The 22,079-nt window shown below is 45.6% G+C and overlaps 1 protein-coding gene across 20 annotated transcripts in view; it reads left to right on the forward strand.

Moving 5' to 3' along the window:
- FLVCR2 (FLVCR choline and putative heme transporter 2) overlaps positions 1-22,079 on the forward strand; it is a 70,985-nt gene that overhangs the window by 43,177 nt on the left and 5,729 nt on the right. For 6 of the 20 annotated variants that reach the window (XR_006699897.3, XM_045397585.3, XM_005561821.4 and 3 more), the window contains 8 exons: positions 26-167; positions 3,834-3,974; positions 12,768-12,835; positions 14,068-14,171; positions 18,514-18,624; positions 20,143-20,248; positions 20,369-20,480; positions 21,031-21,086. Coding sequence is in view for 11 of the 20 variants with exons in the window: in XM_045397585.3 (XP_045253520.1) it covers positions 26-167; positions 3,834-3,974; positions 12,768-12,835; positions 14,068-14,171; positions 18,514-18,624; positions 20,143-20,248; positions 20,369-20,480; positions 21,031-21,086 (840 nt within the window). In the remaining 9 variants the exon portion in view is untranslated. Of the gene's footprint in view, positions 1-25; positions 168-3,833; positions 3,975-12,767; positions 12,836-13,909; positions 14,172-18,513; positions 18,625-20,142; positions 20,249-20,368; positions 20,481-21,030; positions 21,087-22,079 lie in introns of those variants that run through there. The other 14 variants (XM_073997914.1, XM_015454016.3, XM_073997911.1 and 11 more) reach the window with 10 other exon arrangements.

The following is a 22,079-nucleotide window of genomic DNA, read 5'->3' on the forward strand; positions in this document are numbered from 1 at the left end:
CCGTGATTGGTTGTCTCTCTTATAGCTTGGAATTGCGATTGGGTTCTTGGTCCCTCCTGTTCTGGTACCCAACGTCGAAGACCGGGACAAGCTTGCCTACCACATCAGCATCATGTTCTATATAATAGGAGGTGTGGCCACTCTCCTCCTCATCCTTGTCTTCATTGGTAAGGTCATTAGTAGACAGATGGGGCAGCAGGGGGCAAAGGGGCAGGGAGACTCTGCTGACCTTGGTGGGACCCGTGTGAACATGCCCTGAAATACCATGGATATTTACAGAAACTGGAGTCTGGGCTTCTTATGGTCTTCAAATGTTTTAGCCTGGGCAGTTGTCCTGACACAATGCTAGTTGGTCCTATCCACTTTGTTAGTGGCTAAGAAAAAGTTTAATTGTCATTAACCAGTTCCCAGTCCTACCTCATCAGAAGTAATGGGTAGACTGCTAGTCCCCTTGATGAAACCCACTGAGCACTTAGGCCATCACAGGCACTGTACTGAGCATGCCTGATTTCATGTAGTCTTCAACAACCCTGTCAGTGAGGTACCACTATCAGTCCTATTTAACAAAGAGAAAAATGAGACTTAAGGGAAGTTATATCAACTATTCGAGATTAGATAGCTAGTAAGTGGCAGAGATGGGATTCAAGTCTAAGCTTGTCTATGTCCCTATTCTAAATTTCTGAAAAAACAAAACTGAAATTGATCCATAAAACTAATAATCTCATAGATTAACCCGAAAATACTTGAGGATCATAGTTCTTTACTGCTTTTTAAAAAATTTTAAGAGTAATGTATGCTTATTGTAGAAAAATCTAGAAAATACAAAAAAGTATAGAGAAAGGAATGACCATTAACTTGTCATTGTACAAGTTAATCCCAACCACGAACCTCAGATAACTACTGTTAATGTTTTATTTATTTATTTAGTTATTTATTTTTGGAGATGGAGTCTTGCTCTGTCACCCAGGCTGGAATGCAGTGGCGCAACCTCAGCTCTCTGCAACCTCTGCCTCCTGGGTTCAAGCGATTCTCCGCCTCAGCCTCTTGAGTAGCTGAGATTACAGGCGGCTGTCACCATGCCCAGCTGATTTTTGTGTTTTTAGTAGAGACGGGGTTTCACCATGTTGGCCAGGCTGGTCTGGAGCTCCTGACCTCAAGTGATCCACCCGCCTCGGCCTCCCAAAGTGCTGGAATTACAGGCATGAGCCACCACGCCCGGCCACTACTGTTAATATTTTACATCCATGTGCATTTAATGATTGAGGTATTTGGTAAGATAAATTTACATCTCCTTTTCTCAGCTGGGTGATATTATATGGGCTATGATAAATTTAGAACCAGCAAGACAGAGGTTTTTATTTTCAGTTAGTCACCCGTCTAAAGGTTAACCAGCTTTCTTTCTAATACCTGGAAGTTCCACCTCACATGTTAAAGGTTTCATTCCTGCCTACTGACTCCACCTCCAGAGTCAAGCAGTTCTATAATTGGGTACCTCATTCAACCGTTCTCATTGCGTTGTTCCCCGCCAAGAATCCAGGATGAGAAAGGCTGTCTAATGGGTTTAAAAGCTGGCAGAATGTATTAGACAGAGACCTTGGTGTTCCTGGTAAGGTGAGAAGCAAGGGAGCTGTGGATGAGAGCAGGGAAGAATGATACAGCCATGGGCCTCTTAGCCAGACTTTGAGTTTCAAATTATATGTCCAGCTCCAAATTCTCAAGCAGATGAGGGCCTGGTCCTTTGCAGTTGAAAATCTGGAGGTAGGACATTTCTGTTTGGGCATTTTATTATCAAGCACAGATGGATAGTCGCTAATTGAGTAAAGACCTGAAAAATCTTATCTGAATTCTGGTTCGTGGTTGCCAAATCGTTAAGCCAACACCTGCTGATGTAAAGATAAGCAAACTTTTTGCCTTGCATTCTTTCCCCCGAGTGAAGGGAAGGTGAAGAGGCAAGACAATTGATGAGAGGCTCCCAACTATAATATCCAGCACAGTTTCTATGGAAGGAGGAAGCAGGGCTCTGAAGTCTGTGCAAGGGCATTTTCTGGGTGGAGGGCCCCTTTGATCTGCCAGGAGAGTAAATTTCATTTCCACACCTTCCTCTAAGTGGCGACAGTCTACTGACCTTTCAGGAACATTCTTTTGGGGTGTGGAGGAGGCCACAAGGTGCTTATTTGGAAATTTTTCTCTTTTTCTTTTGATACAGAGTCTCACTCTGTAGCCCAGGCTGGAGTACGTGGTGCAATCTTGGTGCACTGCAACCTTGCAACCTCCGCCTCCCAGGTTCAAGTGATTCTCCTGCCTCAGCCTCCCGAGTAGCTGGGACTACAGGTGTGTGCTACCACGCCTGGCTAATTTTTGTATTTTTAGTAGACAAAGTGTTTTAACATGCCTATTTTTAGTAGACACGATGTTTTACCATGTTGGCCAGGCTAGTCTTGAACTCCTGACCTCAAGAGATCCACGTGCCTTGGTCTCCCAAAGTGCTGGGATTATAGGAGTGAGCCACCACTCCTGGCCACTTATTCAGATTTAATAGGGGAACCACTTTAGCCAAACAACTAGTTAAACTGATCTGCCCTCTAGAAAATGGACTGGCCATCAATACAGTCAATGGAGAAGCATGTATTAATCTTCTTGTTTCTATCATGAGGCAAAGGTCTGATTCAGACTTTGAGAAACGAGGAATGGACCCTAGATTTTTTTTTTTTTTCCCTGCAGAAAAAGACCCCTTTCAGTTATTCAGGGAATATTTATCAGCTGCTGCATGCCATGCTCTGTGCTAAGCATGGGCAACATAGTCCCTTTCCCCTTGGGAAGAGCTGTGGCACTAAGCCATTAACTGGGCTCACCAATCCCAAAGCTTTAGCTTTGTGTTGCTAGTGTGTTTTTTCAGCTCTCTGTGGTATGTTATTTGCTGGTTATTATGAGTTTCCTTGATCTTTGAACACTGCCTGAGAGGTCCAATAATTTCAGCCTTCCAGAGGTCACTAAAAAAAAGTAATCAGGGCTGGGCGTGGTGGCTCATTCCTGTAATCCCAGCACTTTGGGAGGCAAAGGTGGGCGGATCAGTTGAGGTCAGGAGTTCAGACCAGCCTAGCCCACATAGCGAAACCCCGTCTCTACTAAAAATACAAATATTAGCCAGGCATGGTGGTGGTGTATGCCTATGGTCCCAGCTACTCAGGAGGCTGAGGCACAAGAATCGCTTGAACCTGGGAGGCGGAGGCTGCAGTGAGTGAAGATCATGCCACTGCACTCCAGCCTGGGCAGCAGAGCGAGACTTCGTCTCAAAAAAAAAAAAAAAAAGAAAAGAAAAGGAAAAAGTAATCAGGCCAGGTGCAGTGGCTCACGCCTGTAATCCCAGCACTTTGGGGGACCGAGGCAGGCAAATTGCTTGAGCTCAGGAGTTTGAGACCAGCCCGGGCAACATGGCAAAGCCCCGACTCTATGAAAAACACACAAAATTATCCAGGTGTGGTGGCACATATGCCTGTAGTCTCAGCTACTCAGGGGGCTGAGATAGGAGAATGGCTTGAGCCCAGGAGGTGGAGGTTGCAGTGAGCCAAGATGGTGCCACTGCACTCCAGCCTGGGTGACAGAGCGAAAAGAAAAAGAAAAAGAAAAAAAAGTATAAAAGGACCATTCACTCAGCCTAACAATGAGAAGCAGCTTCAAGAAGAGGGCTGTTAAGGGTTTAATTGAAGAATTAATATTTCCTGTGGGAGTCTTAGCTCCTCTCAGATGATGGAGCAGCTTTCACTCATGTGGAACCAGCTCTGCTGGGGTGGGACCATGGGAAATTCCAGCCATCTCTGTTTTTTTCCTTTCAGTGTTCAAGGAGAAACCTAAATATCCCCCCAGCAGGGCCCAATCCCTGAGCTATGCCTTGACCTCTCCTGATGCCTCGTACTTAGGTTCCATCGCCCAGCTCTTCAAAAACCTCAACTTTGTGCTGCTTGTCATCACCTATGGTAAGGCGCCAATGTGTCTAGGAATGCATTAGAACTGGAAATGTTAGACAAGAGGCCTGATGTGTCTTCACATATTATTCTTTCCAAAGCCCAAATGTGCTTGGAAAGTTGTTGTCTAGGGTCAATCCAGAGGACCCAGCTATGCCCAAGGGCCTTTGCATGTGCTGTAAAGTCCACCTAGAAAATAATTTCTTCCCACGTCAGGTTATCTGACAAATGCCTGTTGGTCCTCCAAGTCTCATCTCAGTATCACTTTTGTAAAGCAGTAGTAGGTAAAACTTTTCCTCTCTTACCATGCTATTCCTTATACACCTTAACATCTGTCATTAAAAAAAAATTTTGCAGGTCTATTTCCCCATTAGACTGAACTCTCAAAGATTGTGGATTTATGTTTTTCATCTTTATAGTTCCTCAGCAGTGACTGTCCTCAAGTGACTATTTGAGTAGTTACTAAATTCATAAATTAGTTAATGCATGCATGCATATATGTGTCTTGCCACATCAGTCACTCCTCAACCAGTCCTCCCTCATCCTGTGATTGACTTCTATTTTATCTGATTGTACAACAACATCCCTCTTTCATTTCATTTGCTTGGCTCTTGGAAAGATAAATTGGAATCTTAATGCTAATGTGTTGGCTTTCTTTCCCAGCATGGTGTTTTCTGTATCTTCTTTCAAACCTGTAATAAGATCGTTGGATCGAACAAGGGCAAAGGCAGAGCCTCATGGCATTCCACTAAAGAGTGTCCTCCAGCTGAATGCCAGTCTATTAGTTAGTACCCTTAGTTCAAGCTGCTACATATCTACCCACCTTTATTGCTATTCAGCCTACATTTGGTCATTTAATCCACCAGTTAAAGTTTGATTAAAACCAAGAGTTAGCAAATGTGTGACATGTACAGTAACCATATGAAACAAAGAAATGAAATTAGTTTGACATGACTTATTCTTAGTGAAACCCCAGTTGGCCACAGCTTCATGTTGCCTACAGACTCAAAAGCTATTGCTTTATAACAACAACAGTGCTTACTCTGTGCCAGGTGCTTTTCATATCTGATTTTATTTAACTTCCAGTACACCTACGTGATGTTGGTACTAAAATTATCCCTATTTAACAGATGAGGAAACTAAACTCAGAGTGGTCAAATAACTAGCCCAAGGTCACACAACTTTCAAGTGGCAGGGCCAGAGTTCAAATACAAGTTCGTCTAACTCCAAAGCCTCATTCTTTTTTTTTTTTTTTTTTTTTTTGAGACAGAGTTTTCCTCTCGTTGCCCACGCTGGAGTATAGTGGTGCGATCTTGGCTCACTGCAGCCTCTGCCTCCCCTGCTCAAGCAATTCTTCTGCCTCAGCCTCCCGAGTAGCTGGGATTATAGGCATGCACCACCACCATGCCCGACTAATTTTTGTATTTTTAGTAGAGCTGGGGTTTTGTCATGTTGGCCAGGCTGGGGTCTCAAACTCCTGGCCTCAGGTGATCCGCCTGCCTCGGCCTCAAAAAGTACTGGGATTACAGGTGTGAGCCACTGCGCCCAGCCAAAATCTGCATTCTTAATGCCTGTTCTATAATTGCTGATGGTCCTTCCTAGAATTGTTCCAGAGTTTCATTTTAGGCTCATCAATACATTTTATATCAACTGAAGCGTTTATTTGCTGAGACACTAGATAAGAGGTGGCTTCATCCTGGTAGAGGGGCAATCCTGTTTTTCAGGCATACATAGAAATTAGGTGACCTTTCATCTGGAATAGCCATAGATGACCAGGTTCGTCTTCAAGATCTCGATCCTCCATTCCTCATTTCCTCCAGTTTCTCAATTCTCTGAGTATGTCTCCCCATTCATCCGCAAAACAAAGACAAAGTTTCCAAAGCTTAGAGACGTCCAACTAAGGAAGTTACAGTTTCCCCATCACTGGGAAGTATTCAAGCATAGATGGGACTAACCACTTGGTGGGAATGTTGTAGGGGATCTCAGGCTGAAGATGGATAGTGAAACCAGATGGCCTTTGGGGGCCTTTGTAGACTCAGGATTCCGTGACTCTAAGAGCTTTTACTTTTGCTAGAGTTAGATATTGTGAGTGCATTGACCTCTGACAACCATAAACCTTGTTGCATCTAACAAGAGGGTATTTGAGGCCCACCTGGGATTCTAGGGCAGATGAGTACTTCAGAAATATTTTCTGTGGCTGAAAATGGTGACAGTGGTGATAACTGGGCAGTGGTCCCATTCCAAAGGCTATGGTCCTCAGTGCTGGAGATTGTTGGTGTTAGGGCCAGGTCACTGACTCATGAGAACAAGAAACAGACAAAATGTACCAGGAACATTGTTACTCCTGGTCTTCGAGGGGCTCAAGCCTAGGCCATGCTGTGGGGAGCAAAGCTACTCCTCCTCCTTCCTCTCGCATGGCTGGTTGCTCACATGGTCTTTAATCTGACAGAGTAGTTTTAATCCTGTACTCCTGGACACTTTTCCTTATCTATTTGATAAAATGATAACCCAGGAAATAAATAGGAAAGCACTTCTTGAATGGTGGAGTAAGGACCTTAGAAAATCCACTCCTCTATAAAAACAAGAACAATGGCAAAAAATGTCAAAATGAATTTTTTCAGAACTTTAAACAAATGACGTGCAACAATCCAAGCAGCGTTTATTCAAGAGAAATGGCTAAATATCAGTAAGAACAGTGGGCCTTGTGTTTTCGCTTGCCCTATTCCAATCCCCTTCTCCCAGGCTCTGCAGTAGCCTTGACTGCTACAGCCTTGCAGCCATGGGGCTGTGACATCCAGCAGCCTCATAGCCATGGAGCTGTGCAAACCAACTGCCTCATAGCCACTGGAGGGAGCAAAGTCGATTTGGCGCTCCACCCCTGAGAAGTACTATTTGACCTACCTAGCAGGTCCCCGGAAAAGCCCTGTTCATAGGACACGTTATTTGACCTGACTTGGAGTTTGCTCATGGGAAAAGCCCTATTGCCAGGGCATTTGTTGAAAACAATCAATGGCACTGCTTAACATTGCAGCTGCCTGCAGTGGGGATAAGAGTTGGGGTGAACAAGAGGCTGGCTGAAAATGTTGAAAGGAAACTCTGGAGAATGTGATGTCCATGTGGGGCTCTTTGCCAAAAAGAAAATGATTCTTAGACTTAATCACAGATTTGAAAAAAATTTTGATTGAAGAATCATGTTAATTGCTTTACATGTATTATCTCATTAAATTTTCAAAACTAACCCATGACATAAGCCCTTTGTTTCATTTTAGACATGAGGAAACTGAGGCTCTAGAGATTTAGTTTCTTGCCCATAGGTCAAGAGCTATAGGCACTTACTCCAACTGTTAATCTTTGCTTTCTTCTCCTACTGTGTTTGTTCCGAATTAAAACAAACAAAAACAAAAACAATTTTTTTTTTTTTTAACAGAATCTTGCTCTGTCACCCAGGCTGGAGTGCAGTGGCATGATCTCAGCTCACTGCAACCTCCACCTTCCAGGTTTGAGCAATTCTCCTGACTCAGCCTCCCGAGTAGCTACCTCCCGATTACAGGTACCTGCCACGACACCCCGGGAATTTTTGTTTTTAGTAGAGACAGGGTTTCACCATGTGGGCCAGGCTGGTCTCAAACTCCTGACCTCAGGTGATCCGCCCGCCTCGGCCTCCCAACAAAAATAATTTTCTAAAATGCCCTCTGTCAATTCAACTAGATGCTTTGAAATCCTCCGGAATTACCCCAGTCCTCCTAATCCCCTTGCAGTTTCATATTGGGCTTTGAAGAATGAAATACTTCATACTTTTTACATTGTACATGTAGTGTTCATATTTAGCTCTGAATTATATGCATTTAAAGAGCATGTGGCTGGGAATTAAACAGGCAACAGCATTTCACAGGCACATATATTGGACATGCTTGGACATGTGTTGGGTTAAGAGCCTTGAGTGCTAGACTCGTAAGTTCAGAGCTGGCTCGTAAGAAATGGGAGGTCTGAGTTTTGGTGTCAGCTCTGCCAGTTACTGAGTGTACTACCTTCACCCATCTGTGCTGCCCATCCTTCATCTCTTTAATACTCTCCACCCCCACTAGAAAACAGTAATGACACTTACTTCCCATTAGAGTGTTCTGAATGGAAGTGAAAGCTTTTAATGCAGTTGAGAATAAAGACATGACATGCCTCCAGACTGCCAATCTGCCATTGCCAGACTACAATGCTATTGCATTGGTAAACTTACTGATTTCCAGCATTGCTTCTTTGGTCCAAACCAGATTTCACTAAGAGGAGGAGTAACTGTCCTGCAGCTGGTGGTATTGTATTTGCAGTGGCTTTCCAAGTGGTTCTCCAAGCCGATGAGTCAACTGCCCAGAGCTGAGGTGCAGCAATAATTGAAGGCCTTGGAGTAAATCGAGGGGGCAAGTGTTGCTGGCTTTTCCCTACACTTCTGGCTACACTCTTAGAGGTAGGGTTGAGAGATAAAATAAAGATCATCCAGTTAATTTGAATTTCAGATAAACAACAAATACTTTTAATATAAATATGTCTTATGCAATATTTGTGGCATATTTAACTAAGAACTATTATTTATTACAAATGTATTTATTTGCTATTTTTTTTTTTTGAAATCTGGCAATTCAGTTTAGAGGGGAAGAGATGCAGGGGTTGAGCTTGGGTTTGATGTTGCTGAAATATCACATCATTAAGAAACTGCCCGTAAAACACCCTCCCTCTCTCCTTCAACTTTGGCAATGCGGGAAGACTCAGGGAACCAGAAATTCCACGTGTCTGACAGTGTCTTTGGTGTGTTTCACAGTAGGGTGGGGTGGGGTGGGATGGAGAAGGGAACCTTCCTCTGGCTACCTTCTCTTTGTGTCTCTGAGTCTTGCATTCACATGGCCTCCTCTAATGTCTTATGATCAATGGCATGACAACTGCCCTGTTGAAAAGGCTTCTCTTCTAGAAAATGGCATACTCAAAGGGCATACTTTTTCCATAGTTATGCCCCAGCCTTGCCGCCAGCAAGATTATTCATGCTTCTGAATAAACTTCCAATGCCTCTGGCATCTGAACTCAAAGTCTTGACTTGTGTATCCAAAGGTTCACCTTCCCTTGGGGCTCTCAGTGCTTTATCATTGTTCCACCTACATGGGCCTAGGGAGGGGGCTTCATGCCCCCTCTAAAATCCTAGCTGAAGAGTGGGCATAAAATCCTTCTCCGGATTCCTGGGAGCTTTATCAAGATCAGGCTGGCCCTTTAAAACAAGAACTAAAGGGAAATGCAGAATAACCAAAACCCAAAGATATGATCTGGGGTCAGTGTTTCCCAGACTTCCTTGAGGACAGGACCTCCTGGAGTGCTTGATTGAATGTGTACATAGATTTCTGGAAATTCAAATTCAGAAAGTCTGGTTTGGGGCCTAGGAATCTGCTTTCTCCCAGCATTCCAGATAATTCTGACTTGCAGCAGAGTTGAGAACCTCTGAGGTAGCTGTGTGATGGGTCTTGAAGCCCCTTCCCATCCCAGCTGCCTCCATGTTAACCCCACCACCTGGGAGCCTGGGTCTGGTCCCTGATCTTTTGCATCTTGAAGGCCATGTATTCTCAAATTCCAGACATTTTAACAAGTGCATTGGGGTTTTACTGTTGTAGTTGCTGAAGATGCAGATTCCTGGACCCCATTCCAAGAGATTCTGATTCAGTAGGTCTATGGTAGGGCCTCAAAATCTGCATTTTTAAACTTTAAGGACTTCTAATGTCAGTAGTCACTGGAACACAGTTTGAATAAAACTGTTATTGGCTGGGCTTGGTAGCTCACACTTGTAATCTCAGCACTTTGGGTGGCCAAAGTGGGAGGATCGTTTGAGGCCAGGAATTCAAGACCAGCCTGGTAAACATAGTGAGACCCCAAAAATTTTTTACAAAGAAAAACATTGTTTTTGACAAAGGAGAGAAAGAGACTCAGAATGATGACAGAGTCCTTTCTGCCTCTCTAAAGCCTGCCTTCTCAGTAAGTGGCACTTCTCCCAGGTGACTGATTCCAGGAATGACCAGGCCTTTCAGGGGAGATCACGTTTTCTCTTCCCTGGCCCAGCAGGCTCACCTTGCTGAGGATGATCAGACCTGAATAGAATGCAGTCACCTGTACTCCTATAAGAGGTACTCACACAGGAAGGAGCATGCATTTCATTCCTGCCTTTCTGTGTGGAATGCCCAACCCCTGTGTTTAGGCAGTAGAGTGGACTTGGTTAACCATGTCTGGCAACCTTTGACAATATGGTGAGGGACATCTAGACCAAAGATGGATTCAGAACACATGCATAAGCTCCTGATTCCTCTAAGGTGGGGCTGCAGAAACAGTGGAACAGATTGGCAGCCTTCCAGGATGAACCCCTGCTCTTCCTTCCCTCCCACCCCCCTTTAACCCCAGTTCAGTCTCCTGTCTGGCCTGGAGCAGGGATGGCTGTTGGTTAACCACACTGCTCTAGGGAGCCAGTGCTTCCACCTGGAGCACGATCAGAATCACCTGGGAGGCTTGTTCAAATGCAGATTGCCGGGGGCCTCACTCCCAGAGTTTCTGCTGCAGTAGGTCTGGGGTGGAACAGAGACCACACTTTGGAAACTATTTCACTAAACCACTGAGCCCCAGAAAAACCACTCAGCTGCAGCAGTATAGGTCAACTCGTTCAGCACTCTGTTCTCCAGACCTTTATCAGGACCAGTGAAAGCATTGGTGTATATATACATATTTTTTTTGCTCCCAGTCCTTCTGGATAATTTCCTTCCTTTTTCTGTGGATTCTGCCCTCCTTGGCTCATCCCAGTTAGGAGAGCAACTGTTCCACCTGAAGCTAAGCCTGAGTTGGAACATTCCTCACCCTTTGCAGTGTCAGACTAGGGCAAGAGGCTTAGAGAGGAGCGGGAGGAATGAATGGGAAGAGGGGAGGAGACTGTTTTCTTTCTTCTCCTTCCCATACTCCGCCTCACTTGGCTTTTCAGGAATGTCTCCTTGTGGGACCTCTTGACTCAGAAATGGACTTTCTAAGTGGCTGAGTGTGTGCTATGAAGATTAGATGGGAATGCTGCTTGAATGAGATGTTGCTGAGAGCCTCATGATCATTGCAACCATCAGCGTGACAGTTGTAGTGACATGTGGGGACATGTCTGGGTTTATTGGCCCACTGTGGCTCTGTGCTGCTCAGGAGGCTGCATTGGGCCCAACCTTGTTGCATTCCTGGGGTAACCCACTGGGAGAGGCTGGGACATGAGGAAATTGTTCAGTGACCTGAGCTGAGAAAATCTGATTCAAGAGTCAGCTTTGTGAGGATGTAAAGCAGAGTGATTAAGAACTCTGGAGCCACACGGCCTGAGTTCAAATCCAGCTCCATCACTTAATAGCTGTGTGATTGCAAAACAAATTATTTCCCATTTTGCAAGAGAATTTGACCTTTGCTTAACTTTGTATCTTTTACCCCCTGCGAACCTGATAAAGGGAGTGTGTAACTACCTTTAGGCAACATTGCTTATGATAAAAATGTCCTCTGGTGATACAAATGGACAGGGAGACTTATTCATTCTTGTGGGAAGCCATTCTTTGTGCTTCCCTGAGTACAATGACTCTCTTCACTGGCCTGTCACTTATGGGACCCCCGGAAGCTACGCCTACAGAATTGTTGCAAGTAATGGTGGCGCCTGTGAGCATTAAGCTAGGGTGGTTGCCATACTCACCTTTCCTTGCATGTTAGCCATCATCAGAAAGAGAGTAGCTTCTGGAAGGCTGTGTGAACTGGGGTTCTATGGATTGGTTCCATCGAAGAGGAACTCCTGAGGCTGCCCTGCCCACAAGCTGTGTCCTGACTTACACCCTCCCAAGTGAATCTAATACAGAGCGTGCCGGTGGTAGTCTGTGAGCCTCAATGTTTAGTTAACGTTAGAAAGACCCCCGGTGGGCATTATGGAGTGGTTGTATTTGTTGTTTTAACTGTGTGCGCATCTTTGTTATCTCTAAAATGGTGATGATAATGCTACCTACTTTCTAGGGTTGTTATAAAGTGTCTAATTCATAGGTATGTGCAGCTGCCATTGTCATCATCACCATCACCACCATTGAAAGGAGGCCAGGAGGCCTTTGCTCCTTTGGGTCAGTTCCAGTCTCAGCTACTCACTTGCTGTATGGCTTTGGGCAAATGACCTTATTGGCTAAAGATACAGCCTTTCACAGCATATTCTAGGTGCTCCTTTGGTGAATGAATTGGTAAAGTAGGAGAGTCAACGGAATGCTCTTTAGGGTCTCTTCTAGTTTCATGTAATAGATTTTGTGTGACATTGAATCAGCAAAGAAAGTTGGAGAAGGAATGGAGAAAGAGGAGAGAAACCACCTGCAGAGGGAGTGGTGTCAGGTCAGAGGTCTGGAGCAGCCTCAAGAAGGGGCAGGGTCATCAGGAGGAGGAGGAGGGTGTCCAGGAGTCCTACTGACCACCCCTTAGATCTACCCAATGCTTAAGAAGAATGTAGGTGACTCTGCCCTGGGAGTAATACTCCACAGAGTCTATTTTCCAGGGCAAATTAAGGGGATCAGAGAGCAATAGTGTGTGGCTAAGGGAAGGTTAAATGTTACTTTTGGTTGTTTTGAAGTATTTCTTTGAGAAAACTGCAGAGTAGCCTCAGACCTCCCTGGTGTTTTCTTCTCTGAGGATGCTGCTCAGAGTGGCAGTGGGATGAGGATTTCTGCCCACCCCCCAGATGCTGGGGGAGAAGTTAGCAATGGCCCGGAAGAAAGCTGACCCTAATGTTGTATTTCTCACTCCCTCCTTCAGGTCTGAATGCTGGTGCTTTTTATGCCTTGTCCACTCTGCTGAATCGCATGGTGATCTGGCACTACCCGGTAAGGGAGTTCCCTAAGCATGTTGGACCTCAAGATGATACAGTTTCTAAGTCTGTCTTGGCAGAACCTGGGATGACTTTTAAGTCTTCATTCCCCTCAGTTCTAGGTAGCGTGATATAGTGGTTTGCTTATGGGATTTGAAGGGAGATGGCCCTGGATCTCAACCCTAGTTTTGGCGGTACTAAACTGTATGATGGCTTGACAGTGTGACAAGCTAGTTAGTGTTTCTGAGCTCTCTCTTTTTTTTTTTTTTTCTGCAAAAGAAGCATAATTACTTCTTGCAAGATTCTTTTTAGGATCAGAGAGTAAATAATGACACTTGTGTATATATACATAATTATATATGATACATGTATTTATTATACAGCATAGTGCCTGGCAACACTGTTGGCAAATATATGTAAAAAAAATTTCTGAATTTAAATGTTTCCAGAACCCACAAGGCCTGGGCTGGATGCTGGGAATGGAATACTGAGTGGCCTGGAGTCAGGAATAGGGAGATCCAACCTTCTTTTGAAAGGACTAGGCTCTCACACTTGCAGAAGTGGTAGCCTATGTGGCTAAGTGTTCTAGTTTTGGAGTTCAAAGGCCTGCGTTCAGATCCTAGCTCTGAACTTAACACATGCCTTGTGACCTTGGGCTAGTAGGTTAATCTCATTGTGCCTGTTTCTTCATCTGCAAAATGGAGAAGACTGACCCCTAACACTTATGATGGGGAATGGCGAGGAGTAAATGAGGAAACGATATAAAACCTTAGGCATGGTGCCTGGCTTATAGTAAGCACTCAAAAATATATAACGATTATCTTTCCATTCCTCTTGGCATTGATAGTTCAAAAAAACCTAAGAATGGAAATTTTAACATATATATTTTAATTTCCCCATCTGTGAAATGGAATTAACGACAGATAAGATAGAAGAGTTGCTGTGAGGTTTATGGTTTTTAAAAAATTTGCCTAAAAGTAGTTCTAAGAACAGATTTGGTTCATCCCTGTCACTCCAGCATCCAATATCATGCACACACAGTCAGGGTTATATTGTTGGGAGGAGTAGTTATTCTAGAATTTTCTCCTAGGCCATCTTCTTATAGGCCATCTTGTCCTGATACGTTCTGAATATTGACTCTGATGGAGCCTGAGTTACCTGCCTTTGTTCCTTCACCCCATGGTGACTGTTCTCTGTCCCGAGTCTTGTCCCATCGCCGGGTGATCTTTGGGGCTATGGTTTCCCCAGGGGGAAGAAGTGAATGCTGGAAGAATTGGCCTGACCATCGTCATTGCAGGAATGCTTGGGGCTGTGATCTCAGGAATCTGGCTGGATAGGTCCAAAACCTACAAGTAAGTGACTCATCCTCTTGGACTGAGAATTGGGGACCTGTTTTTTGAAATGACATATTCATAAGCAATGTGGCTCCAAGTCATTGTTTGGAGACCTGAGTGGCCAAGCAGGTCATTCAAGTTTGACTTCTCTGAGCCTCAGTTTCCTCATTTATCAAATGAAGGAAGCTATACCCTTCTTAAGATTCTATGGGGATCCCACAGATCCCATAGGATCCCCACAGGATCTTAAGAAGATGAGAGCTACTGGACCTGAAGGCCTAGCATAGTCCTCTTCCCCATCCCCACTCTCTAAGTAGCTTTGTGAAAGCGGTAGCGGAGGGAGAAATGAAAATGAATGGGAAAAAAACATCTCAGTAGTGGGAAGTGTTTGTGGAAACCCCAAAGAGTGGAGATGAGGAGGAGGTGATTTCACTGCCCTGTTCTCATGGCACCTTTTGGACTCCATGGGGTTAACCAAGGTGCTCTGAGCTTTCTCCAGTTTGCAGTGTATATTATCTTGCAATTATTTATACTTTGTTGGTAAATATTGTAACATACTTTGTAACATAATATTTGGTAAATATTGTAACATAGAATGCCCAGTGCTTTTTTAAGAGCCTGGAGCTATATTAAAAGGTTTTATCAGGCTAGGCAGAGTGACTCACATCTGTAATCCCAGTGATTTGGGAGGCCGAGGCAGGCAGATTGCTTGAATCTAGGAGCTCAAAACCAGCCTGGGCAACATGCTGAAACTCCATCTTTACAAAAAATCCAAAAACCAGCTAAGCATAATGGCACACACCTGAAGTCCCAGCTACTTGGGAGGCTGAGGTAGAAGGATCGCTGATCGCTTGACCCAGGAGGTAGAGGTTGTTGTGAACTGAGTTCACGCCACTGCACTCTAGCCTGGCTCAAAAAAAAAAAAAAAAAATTAAAAGGTTTTAGTGAATACCAGGCCACTACCCACCCCGTGGATGCCAAATCAGCAGAAGAATCTGCATTTGTGAAAAGCAGCCTGAGTTCCTCCATTCAGCAGCTGGCCTTGGAGAAAATGCTCTGGCGAACAGCAGCCCGACATCCTTCCCTTGTGATTTTCCAGTGCTGCCCATTCACTGGGTACTCAGTTAGCACTGGCTGGTGGGGCAGCTCCTGGGCTGTGTTGTACTGGGCAGAGCAGTGTCCCCGGCTGCTCTGTCAAGGCCTTCAAAGTTCCCTGTGTCTGCAGGCATCAGACAGTGGCTGACCTGTTCTCTGCCACACAAACCCGCTTCTGTGAGGCTCTGGTCAGACCAGGTCTCATTCTGGCTGCCCTCATCAAAGGCCAATTGAGACCATCCCTAGGGAGGTGGCGACGAGGAGCCTGGCTCGGCCTAATTACTGCTGGCGGGGCTTGGCCGCCGTCTCATCGCTGCCATCTGTTAGTTGCTTGCTGCAGCCGGACACAAGAGCAGTGAGGACTGGCCATCCCCAAACCACTGAATAGCAGTGTCCTTTTTTCCAGGGCTTGCTCTGTGGCAGGAGGAGGGAGGGATTGGAATGTTGGCTGGGCTGGGACGTGGGCAGCCAGATGATTCAGATGCATTAGAAAAGATAATGGGAGGACTGGGAAGGACACTTTCTCATCCCTCTTCAGAACCTGGAGGTCACCAGTTCCTAGCGTCACGTGATGTCTAAATCCAGTGGTCAGCACAAGATATTTTTCTCCCTGTGCCACTACCTAGGCAGAGAAAGGGCTACTTTCAGTGGGATGAGAGCTCTGTGATCCCATCATTTCAGAGCCAGTCCTTGCCACTCTAAGGCTCCCAGATTTATCTAGTTTGGTTTGGAGGTTGGAAATTGGGTGGTGAGGTCTGTTTGTCTCAGGCTGGGACTACAAATAGTTTTTTCTAAACTGGTCAGTGGTTTAGGATGAAGCTATGGTTAAAGTTTCATCCTGGTGAGCTTTGTGGGATCATCGGGCAAGACTGGAGTCCATGACGTTGCTTTCTGCAGAGTTGGTGGGAAGAGGGTGAGGGAGGAGCGAGAAGGGAGGAGGAAGCTCCTCTACCCTTAGCAGCTGCTTTGAAGCACCAGGTGGGAGCAGCATCCTTTGGAGACTCTGACCTTGAGCTTTTCCAAAGATGTAACCACATAGTGCATCATTATTCCTGCATGCAGCAGCAGAAGGGACACAGGTTTCAAATCCAGTTCTGAGTTCACATCCCAGCTCTGCATTTGTTCAGCTGGTGACTCAGGACAAGTAACTTGAGTGGCCTGAGCTTCCGTTTCATTGGTAAAATGAGAAATTGTCAGATATTTCTTACAGGATTTTTGTAAAGGTTGAATTGAAATAATAAATGCATATGAAGTGCTTCACAGAATCTGGCACTCAAGAGATGGAGGGTTTAGTTTGACACAACTATAGTGTGCTGGTTGGTGCCTCCACCATGATTCTGACTTCAGGGATGATGTGTAAAGAAAAGCTTTAAAGCTTTCGGTTGGGCGTGGTGGCTCACACCTGTAATCCCAGCACTTTGGGAGGCCGAGGCGGGAGGATCACGAGGTCAGGAGATCGAGACCATCCTAGCTAACACGGTGAAACCCCGTCTCTACTAAACAAACTACAAAAAACATTAGCTGGGCTTGGTGGCAGGCGCCTGTAGTCCCAGCTACTCTGGAGGCTGAGGCAGGAGAATGGCGTGAACCCGGCAGGCGGAGCTTGCACTGAGCTGAGATTGCGCCACCGCACTCCAGCCTGGGCAACAGTGCAAGACTCCATCTCAAAAAAAAAAAAAAAAAAAAAAAAGAAAGAAAGAAAAGAAAAGCTTTAAAGCTTTCATCATCTGAGTCCTGATGTTCATGGTAGAGGGGCAGAGGGATGTGCAGTGCCTGTGCCCTGCCTTAGGTAGTGCAGGGAGAAGAATGCAGGTCGAATTGCAGGAGTTGGGGCTACAGCAGAGTCCTAGGTGGGCAACATGGGAAGAGAACTGCTGGAGGGGCACAGGAGGGGTGAGCCTGAAATAGAAATCAAGACTTGCTGATGGAACTCCTGAGGGGACCGACAGAGGGAAATGTAACAGGGAGTGGGTGAAGATAGGGAAGGTTTCTCACATTGAGTTTGGAAGTCAAGCACTCAGTTCAGGCTGAGAGCGTATTCTCTCTTAGTTCCTGCTCTCTGAAGTGGAGTAGTTCAGACTCAACAGAAAAAGCTTTGCTGGGCCGGGCACAGTGGCTCATGCCTGTAATTTGAACACTTTGGGAGGCCAAGGCAGGCAGATCACCTGAGGTCGGGAGTTCGAGACCAGCCTGGCCAACATGGTGAAACCCCATCTCTACTAGAAATACAAAAAATTAGCCCGGCGTGGTGGCGCATGCCTGTAATCTCAGCTACTTGGGAGGCTGAGGCAGGAGAATCACTTGAACCCAGGAGGCGGAGGTTGCAGTGAGCTGAGATCACGCCACTGCACCCCAGCCTGGGTGACAAGAGCGAAACTCCATCTCAAAAAAAAAAAAAAAAAAAAGAAAAGAAAAGAAAAGAAAAAGAACTTGTAGGTGATAGAGAGCACTGACATGGTCATGGGTCTTGGGATAAAGCAGACGAACATAACTGGACAGCTTCTGGGGTAGTCCTAAACATGACTGCCACTTCATCATGGCTGATGTTTGTCCTGTTTTTTCTTTTTTCTGGTGAGGGATGGGAGAAGGACAAAGGGCTTTGCCCTTCCTGTCTGTCTAGGACATGACAAGTAAAGGGGCGGCTTGATATTGTTAAGTGGGTTCTACAGAAACAGAACAAAGATATCATAAGATGGCTTCATACTTTACTAGTCTTACTTATTTGTAGCATTGATTGTGATGTAATTAAATAATTTTTTTTGTGATCATTGTCTGTCAGTGTCCATCACCCTCATGGAGAGAAAGTTCTATGAAAGAAAATGTCCAAGAACAAGGCCAGGCCTGGCCTTGTAAGGCCTGTAATCCCAGCACTTCAGCAGGCCAAGGCAGGTGGAGCACTTGAGGTCAGGAGTTCGAGACCAGCCTGGCCAACATGGCAAAACACCGTCTCTATGAAAAATACAAAAATTAGCCGGGTGTGATGCGTATGACTGTCCCAGCTACTCAGCAGGCTGAGGCACAAGAATTGCTTGAGCCCAGGAGGTGGAGGTTGCAGTGAACTGTGATCACACCACTGCACTCCAGCCTGGGCAACAGAGCAAGATACTATCTCTGAAAACAAAACAAAAAACAAAACAAAACTCCAAGAACGTAGCAGAGGGCTTGACATGCAGCAGATATCTAATAGATGCTTGTGGAATAAATGAATGAATGAGCCTATTAAAGTCAGAAGTGTTTGATTCAATTTCTTTGCCTCTACTTGTAGAGAGACAACCCTGGTAGTCTATATCATGACTCTGTTGGGCATGGTGGTGTACACATTTACCTTGAACCTGGGACACCTGTGGGTAGTGTTCATCACTGCTGGCACCATGGGGTAAGTTTCACTTCTGGCCTATTTATTAGAAGACACCAGGCCATGGCTCTTAGAGCTTCCAGCATCCTAGAATGCAATATGGATGCCTTTGCTGCCTTCTCACTGACTTCTGGCAATATGGACATGGTGCCCAGGGATCTTGGTAGTACTTGTAGTACTTCCAAAGGCAGCCTGGGCTGTCTGTTCTTTTGGGATGGAATGAAGCATGAAGCACACCCTTTACGACCTCTTGGAGGCTACAACCTGTTTAGAGTCTTTTTCAGCTTTGCCTGGACAACATGGGATTATGGAAAGTACACAGGGCTTGGAACCAGAGACTCTGGGTCCTGGTCTCAGTTTTGTTGCTGCCTACCTGTTAGACCATGGGCACAGCACTTAACCATTCTGAGCCTCAATTTCCTCATCTGGAAAGGAAGATAAGAGTGACCTGCCTTGTCGAGTTGTTGGAAAGATTGAGAACAATAATAGATATGAAGAGGCATCAAGAAGTGTGGTGCAAATGTAAGAAATTAAAGTTGCCGGGTGTGGTGGCTTCACGCCTGTAATCCCAGCATTTTGGAAGGCCAAGACAGGTGGATCACAAGGTCAGGAGTTCGAGACCAGCCTGGCCAATATGGTGACACATTGACTCTACTCAAAAATACAAAAATTAGCTGGGTGTGGTGGTGCACACCTGTAGTCCCAGCTACTTGGGAGGCTGAGGCAGGAGAATTGCTGGCACCCGGGAGGCAGAGGTTGCAGTGAGCCGAGATTGAGCCACTGCACTCCAGCCTGGGAGACTGAGCGAGACTCCGTCTCAAAAAAAAAAAAAAAAAAAAGAAATTAAAGTTGGAATTTTCTAGACCTGCTGTATGAGAAAACATAAGAAACAATACCTCTTTCACAGGAGTCTTTGTTCAGCTTTGCTTCCCAGTTATTTTCCTATGAGAGTATATATGAGAGAGAGAGAGAGAGAGAGAGAGAGAGAGAGTGTGTGTGTGTTTGTGTGTGTCTTTATGTGCATGTGAAAGAGAGAAAGAGGGAGAGAGCATACGCTGGCACTCAGTCCTCAGCTGGCTCCTCTCTGGATGGAAATAAGGAGGACTCTAAGCTCCTCCTTCCAGGTCCCAGAGGGCCATGGAAATGCTGCTCAATATCCAGGAACTTCCCACTACCAGCGCAGGGCCTGTGTACCCGGGACATAGTCACTCAGCTGAAGGTTGAACACACCAGGCATCCTTGCCCTTTCTGTAAATGCTGACTCTGGCTGTCACTGATGGCAAGATGGAGAAGCAGCAAGGGACCCCAGAGGCCTTCTGAGCACAAAGTCTCCCTGTGAACTTCTTCCTGGCCTTCAGGGGTGCCCCTCTCCTTGGTATGACCACTTACTTAGAGGATGCCCAGATCATTAGAGGGCCCAGTAATGTCTTGGTGGGAAGAAACAAAACAGCAAAGGGAGTCCTAAGGGAGGAGGTGGGCTCCCCATCCTTCTTGTGCTGGAAGTTCTTCATCCCCTTGTTTCTCTGGTCTGGACTTCAGCTTCTTTATGACTGGCTATCTCCCACTGGGATTTGAGTTTGCCGTGGAGCTCACGTACCCAGAATCAGAAGGCATCTCCTCCGGTCTCCTCAACATATCTGCACAGGTAGAGCTTGTATTTCCTGTTTGTTTCCTGGCTGGGCTGGGATTGCATCATGGCAGCTCAGTTCTCCTCATGAGTTAGTTGACTGGGCCCTTGTTTCCTATCTTCTTTATGCCTTTCCAGGTATTTGGGATCATCTTTACCATCTCCCAGGGCCAGATTATTGACAACTATGGAACCAAGCCTGGGAACATCTTCCTGTGTCTGTTCCTTACTCTTGGAGCAGCCCTCACTGGTGAGTGGGAGCCTGAGGGCAAGATGAGGCTCAGGTTGGCAATTTGGCACCCCAGTGTCTCGATGGGGCAACAGATAGGGAGTACATATGTAGGGGGACAGATGGAAGGGTTTGTTGGGGAATCTGTTTGGGAGGCAGCACGTTGTTTTGGTAGAAGGAGCATGGGTTTTGGAGGCAGAAGACTCATGTTGAAATCACAGACTGTGATACTGACTTCCATAGCTGTTGACCTTGGGCAAGTGGACTAACCTCTGGGAACCCCAGTTTTTAATCTGTAAAATGGGGATTGCTGTGATGATTAGAGCAATGTGTGCAAAGTCCCTGATCCATAAGTGAAGGCCACCGTCATTGTTGGCTTCTGCCTGTCAGGGACGGCAGCGATCCTCGGGCTGTCTCAAGTTGGCTGACGGTGCCCTCAGCCACCAGCTCTCTTGAATATCTGAAGTAAGTTCGGGATACCTGTGACCCTTAGGAAATGAAGGTTTCTTCTCTCGGATGAACGTGATAACTGTGTTTTTGTCTCTCTTCCTCCTCAATCTATCAACCTTAGCATTCATTAAGCCAGATCTCCGGAGACAGAAAGCAAACAAAGAAACTCCTGAGAATGTGAGTATGTGCGAGCTTTGTGGGGCTGAGGTCAGGGTCCAAGGCTTTTGATGAGGATGTGGCAACATAGGTGGGGCAAGGAGAACTCCCACAGGGACTGGTTTTATCATAGCTGGGAGACCAGTTCATCACTTACACATGACATCCTAAGACTTTCCTCAGTGGGCGTTTTTTTGGCATTGCTTTCTTACAACCCTTTCTCAGACTCTTCTCCCACTTCCTACCCTCTTCCTGGAGCCCCCGGCCTCATCCCCAGAGTGTGTCACTGTTGTCACAGGCTGCTGAACAGCACCCCTGACTGGATCTTGAGCCAAGTCCTGAGGCTCTGGCTCCCCTGCTTTCAGCCTGGGGTCAGTGGCTGGGGAGGAAGGGAAAGCCTGGCTCTACCACTCTGTCGTGGCAGTGGTGGCCCTAAGGCTGTGACTCTCCTGGCATATGACAACTCCTTAGGCAGGGCCATGGGGACGGAGCCGAAGAGTGGCCAGTAGGGGTCTGAAAGGACAAGTCAGGAAGCAGGAGCTGGTGTGGTAGGAGAGGAGAGGACCAGGAGTATGACCTAGAACAGAAAAGTGTTTTCCATCTGTTCTAACCAGCCGGGAACCACTTTAAACAAAATGTTAGGTATCAAATCTGAGTGATGATGAAAGGAATCTCAAATCTGAGAAAGAGTAAAGGTAAGATATGTCTTCAAAAATTTAAAAAAACTGATAGAGGTAATACATGCTCTTTGTAGAAGAAGTAAAAAATACATAAAAGTGTAGAAAATTTAAAAATCATCCTGTAATTGCATCATTTAGAGATGAGATGCCTTTTTTGCATTGATTGCTTCATATCTATATCCATTTACAATATATACATGGATATATGAATGTGTGTATATAAATGCATATTTTTTAACAAAAATAAAACTGCTTTTTTCACTTATTGCAAGCACTTTATCAGGCAGCTAGTCTCTTACAACATACTTTTTTTTTTTTTTTTTTTTTTTGAGAC

This window comes from Macaca fascicularis, chromosome 7 (genome assembly GCF_037993035.2).
Source record: "Macaca fascicularis isolate 582-1 chromosome 7, T2T-MFA8v1.1".
Lineage (NCBI taxonomy): Eukaryota > Metazoa > Chordata > Mammalia > Primates > Cercopithecidae > Macaca > Macaca fascicularis.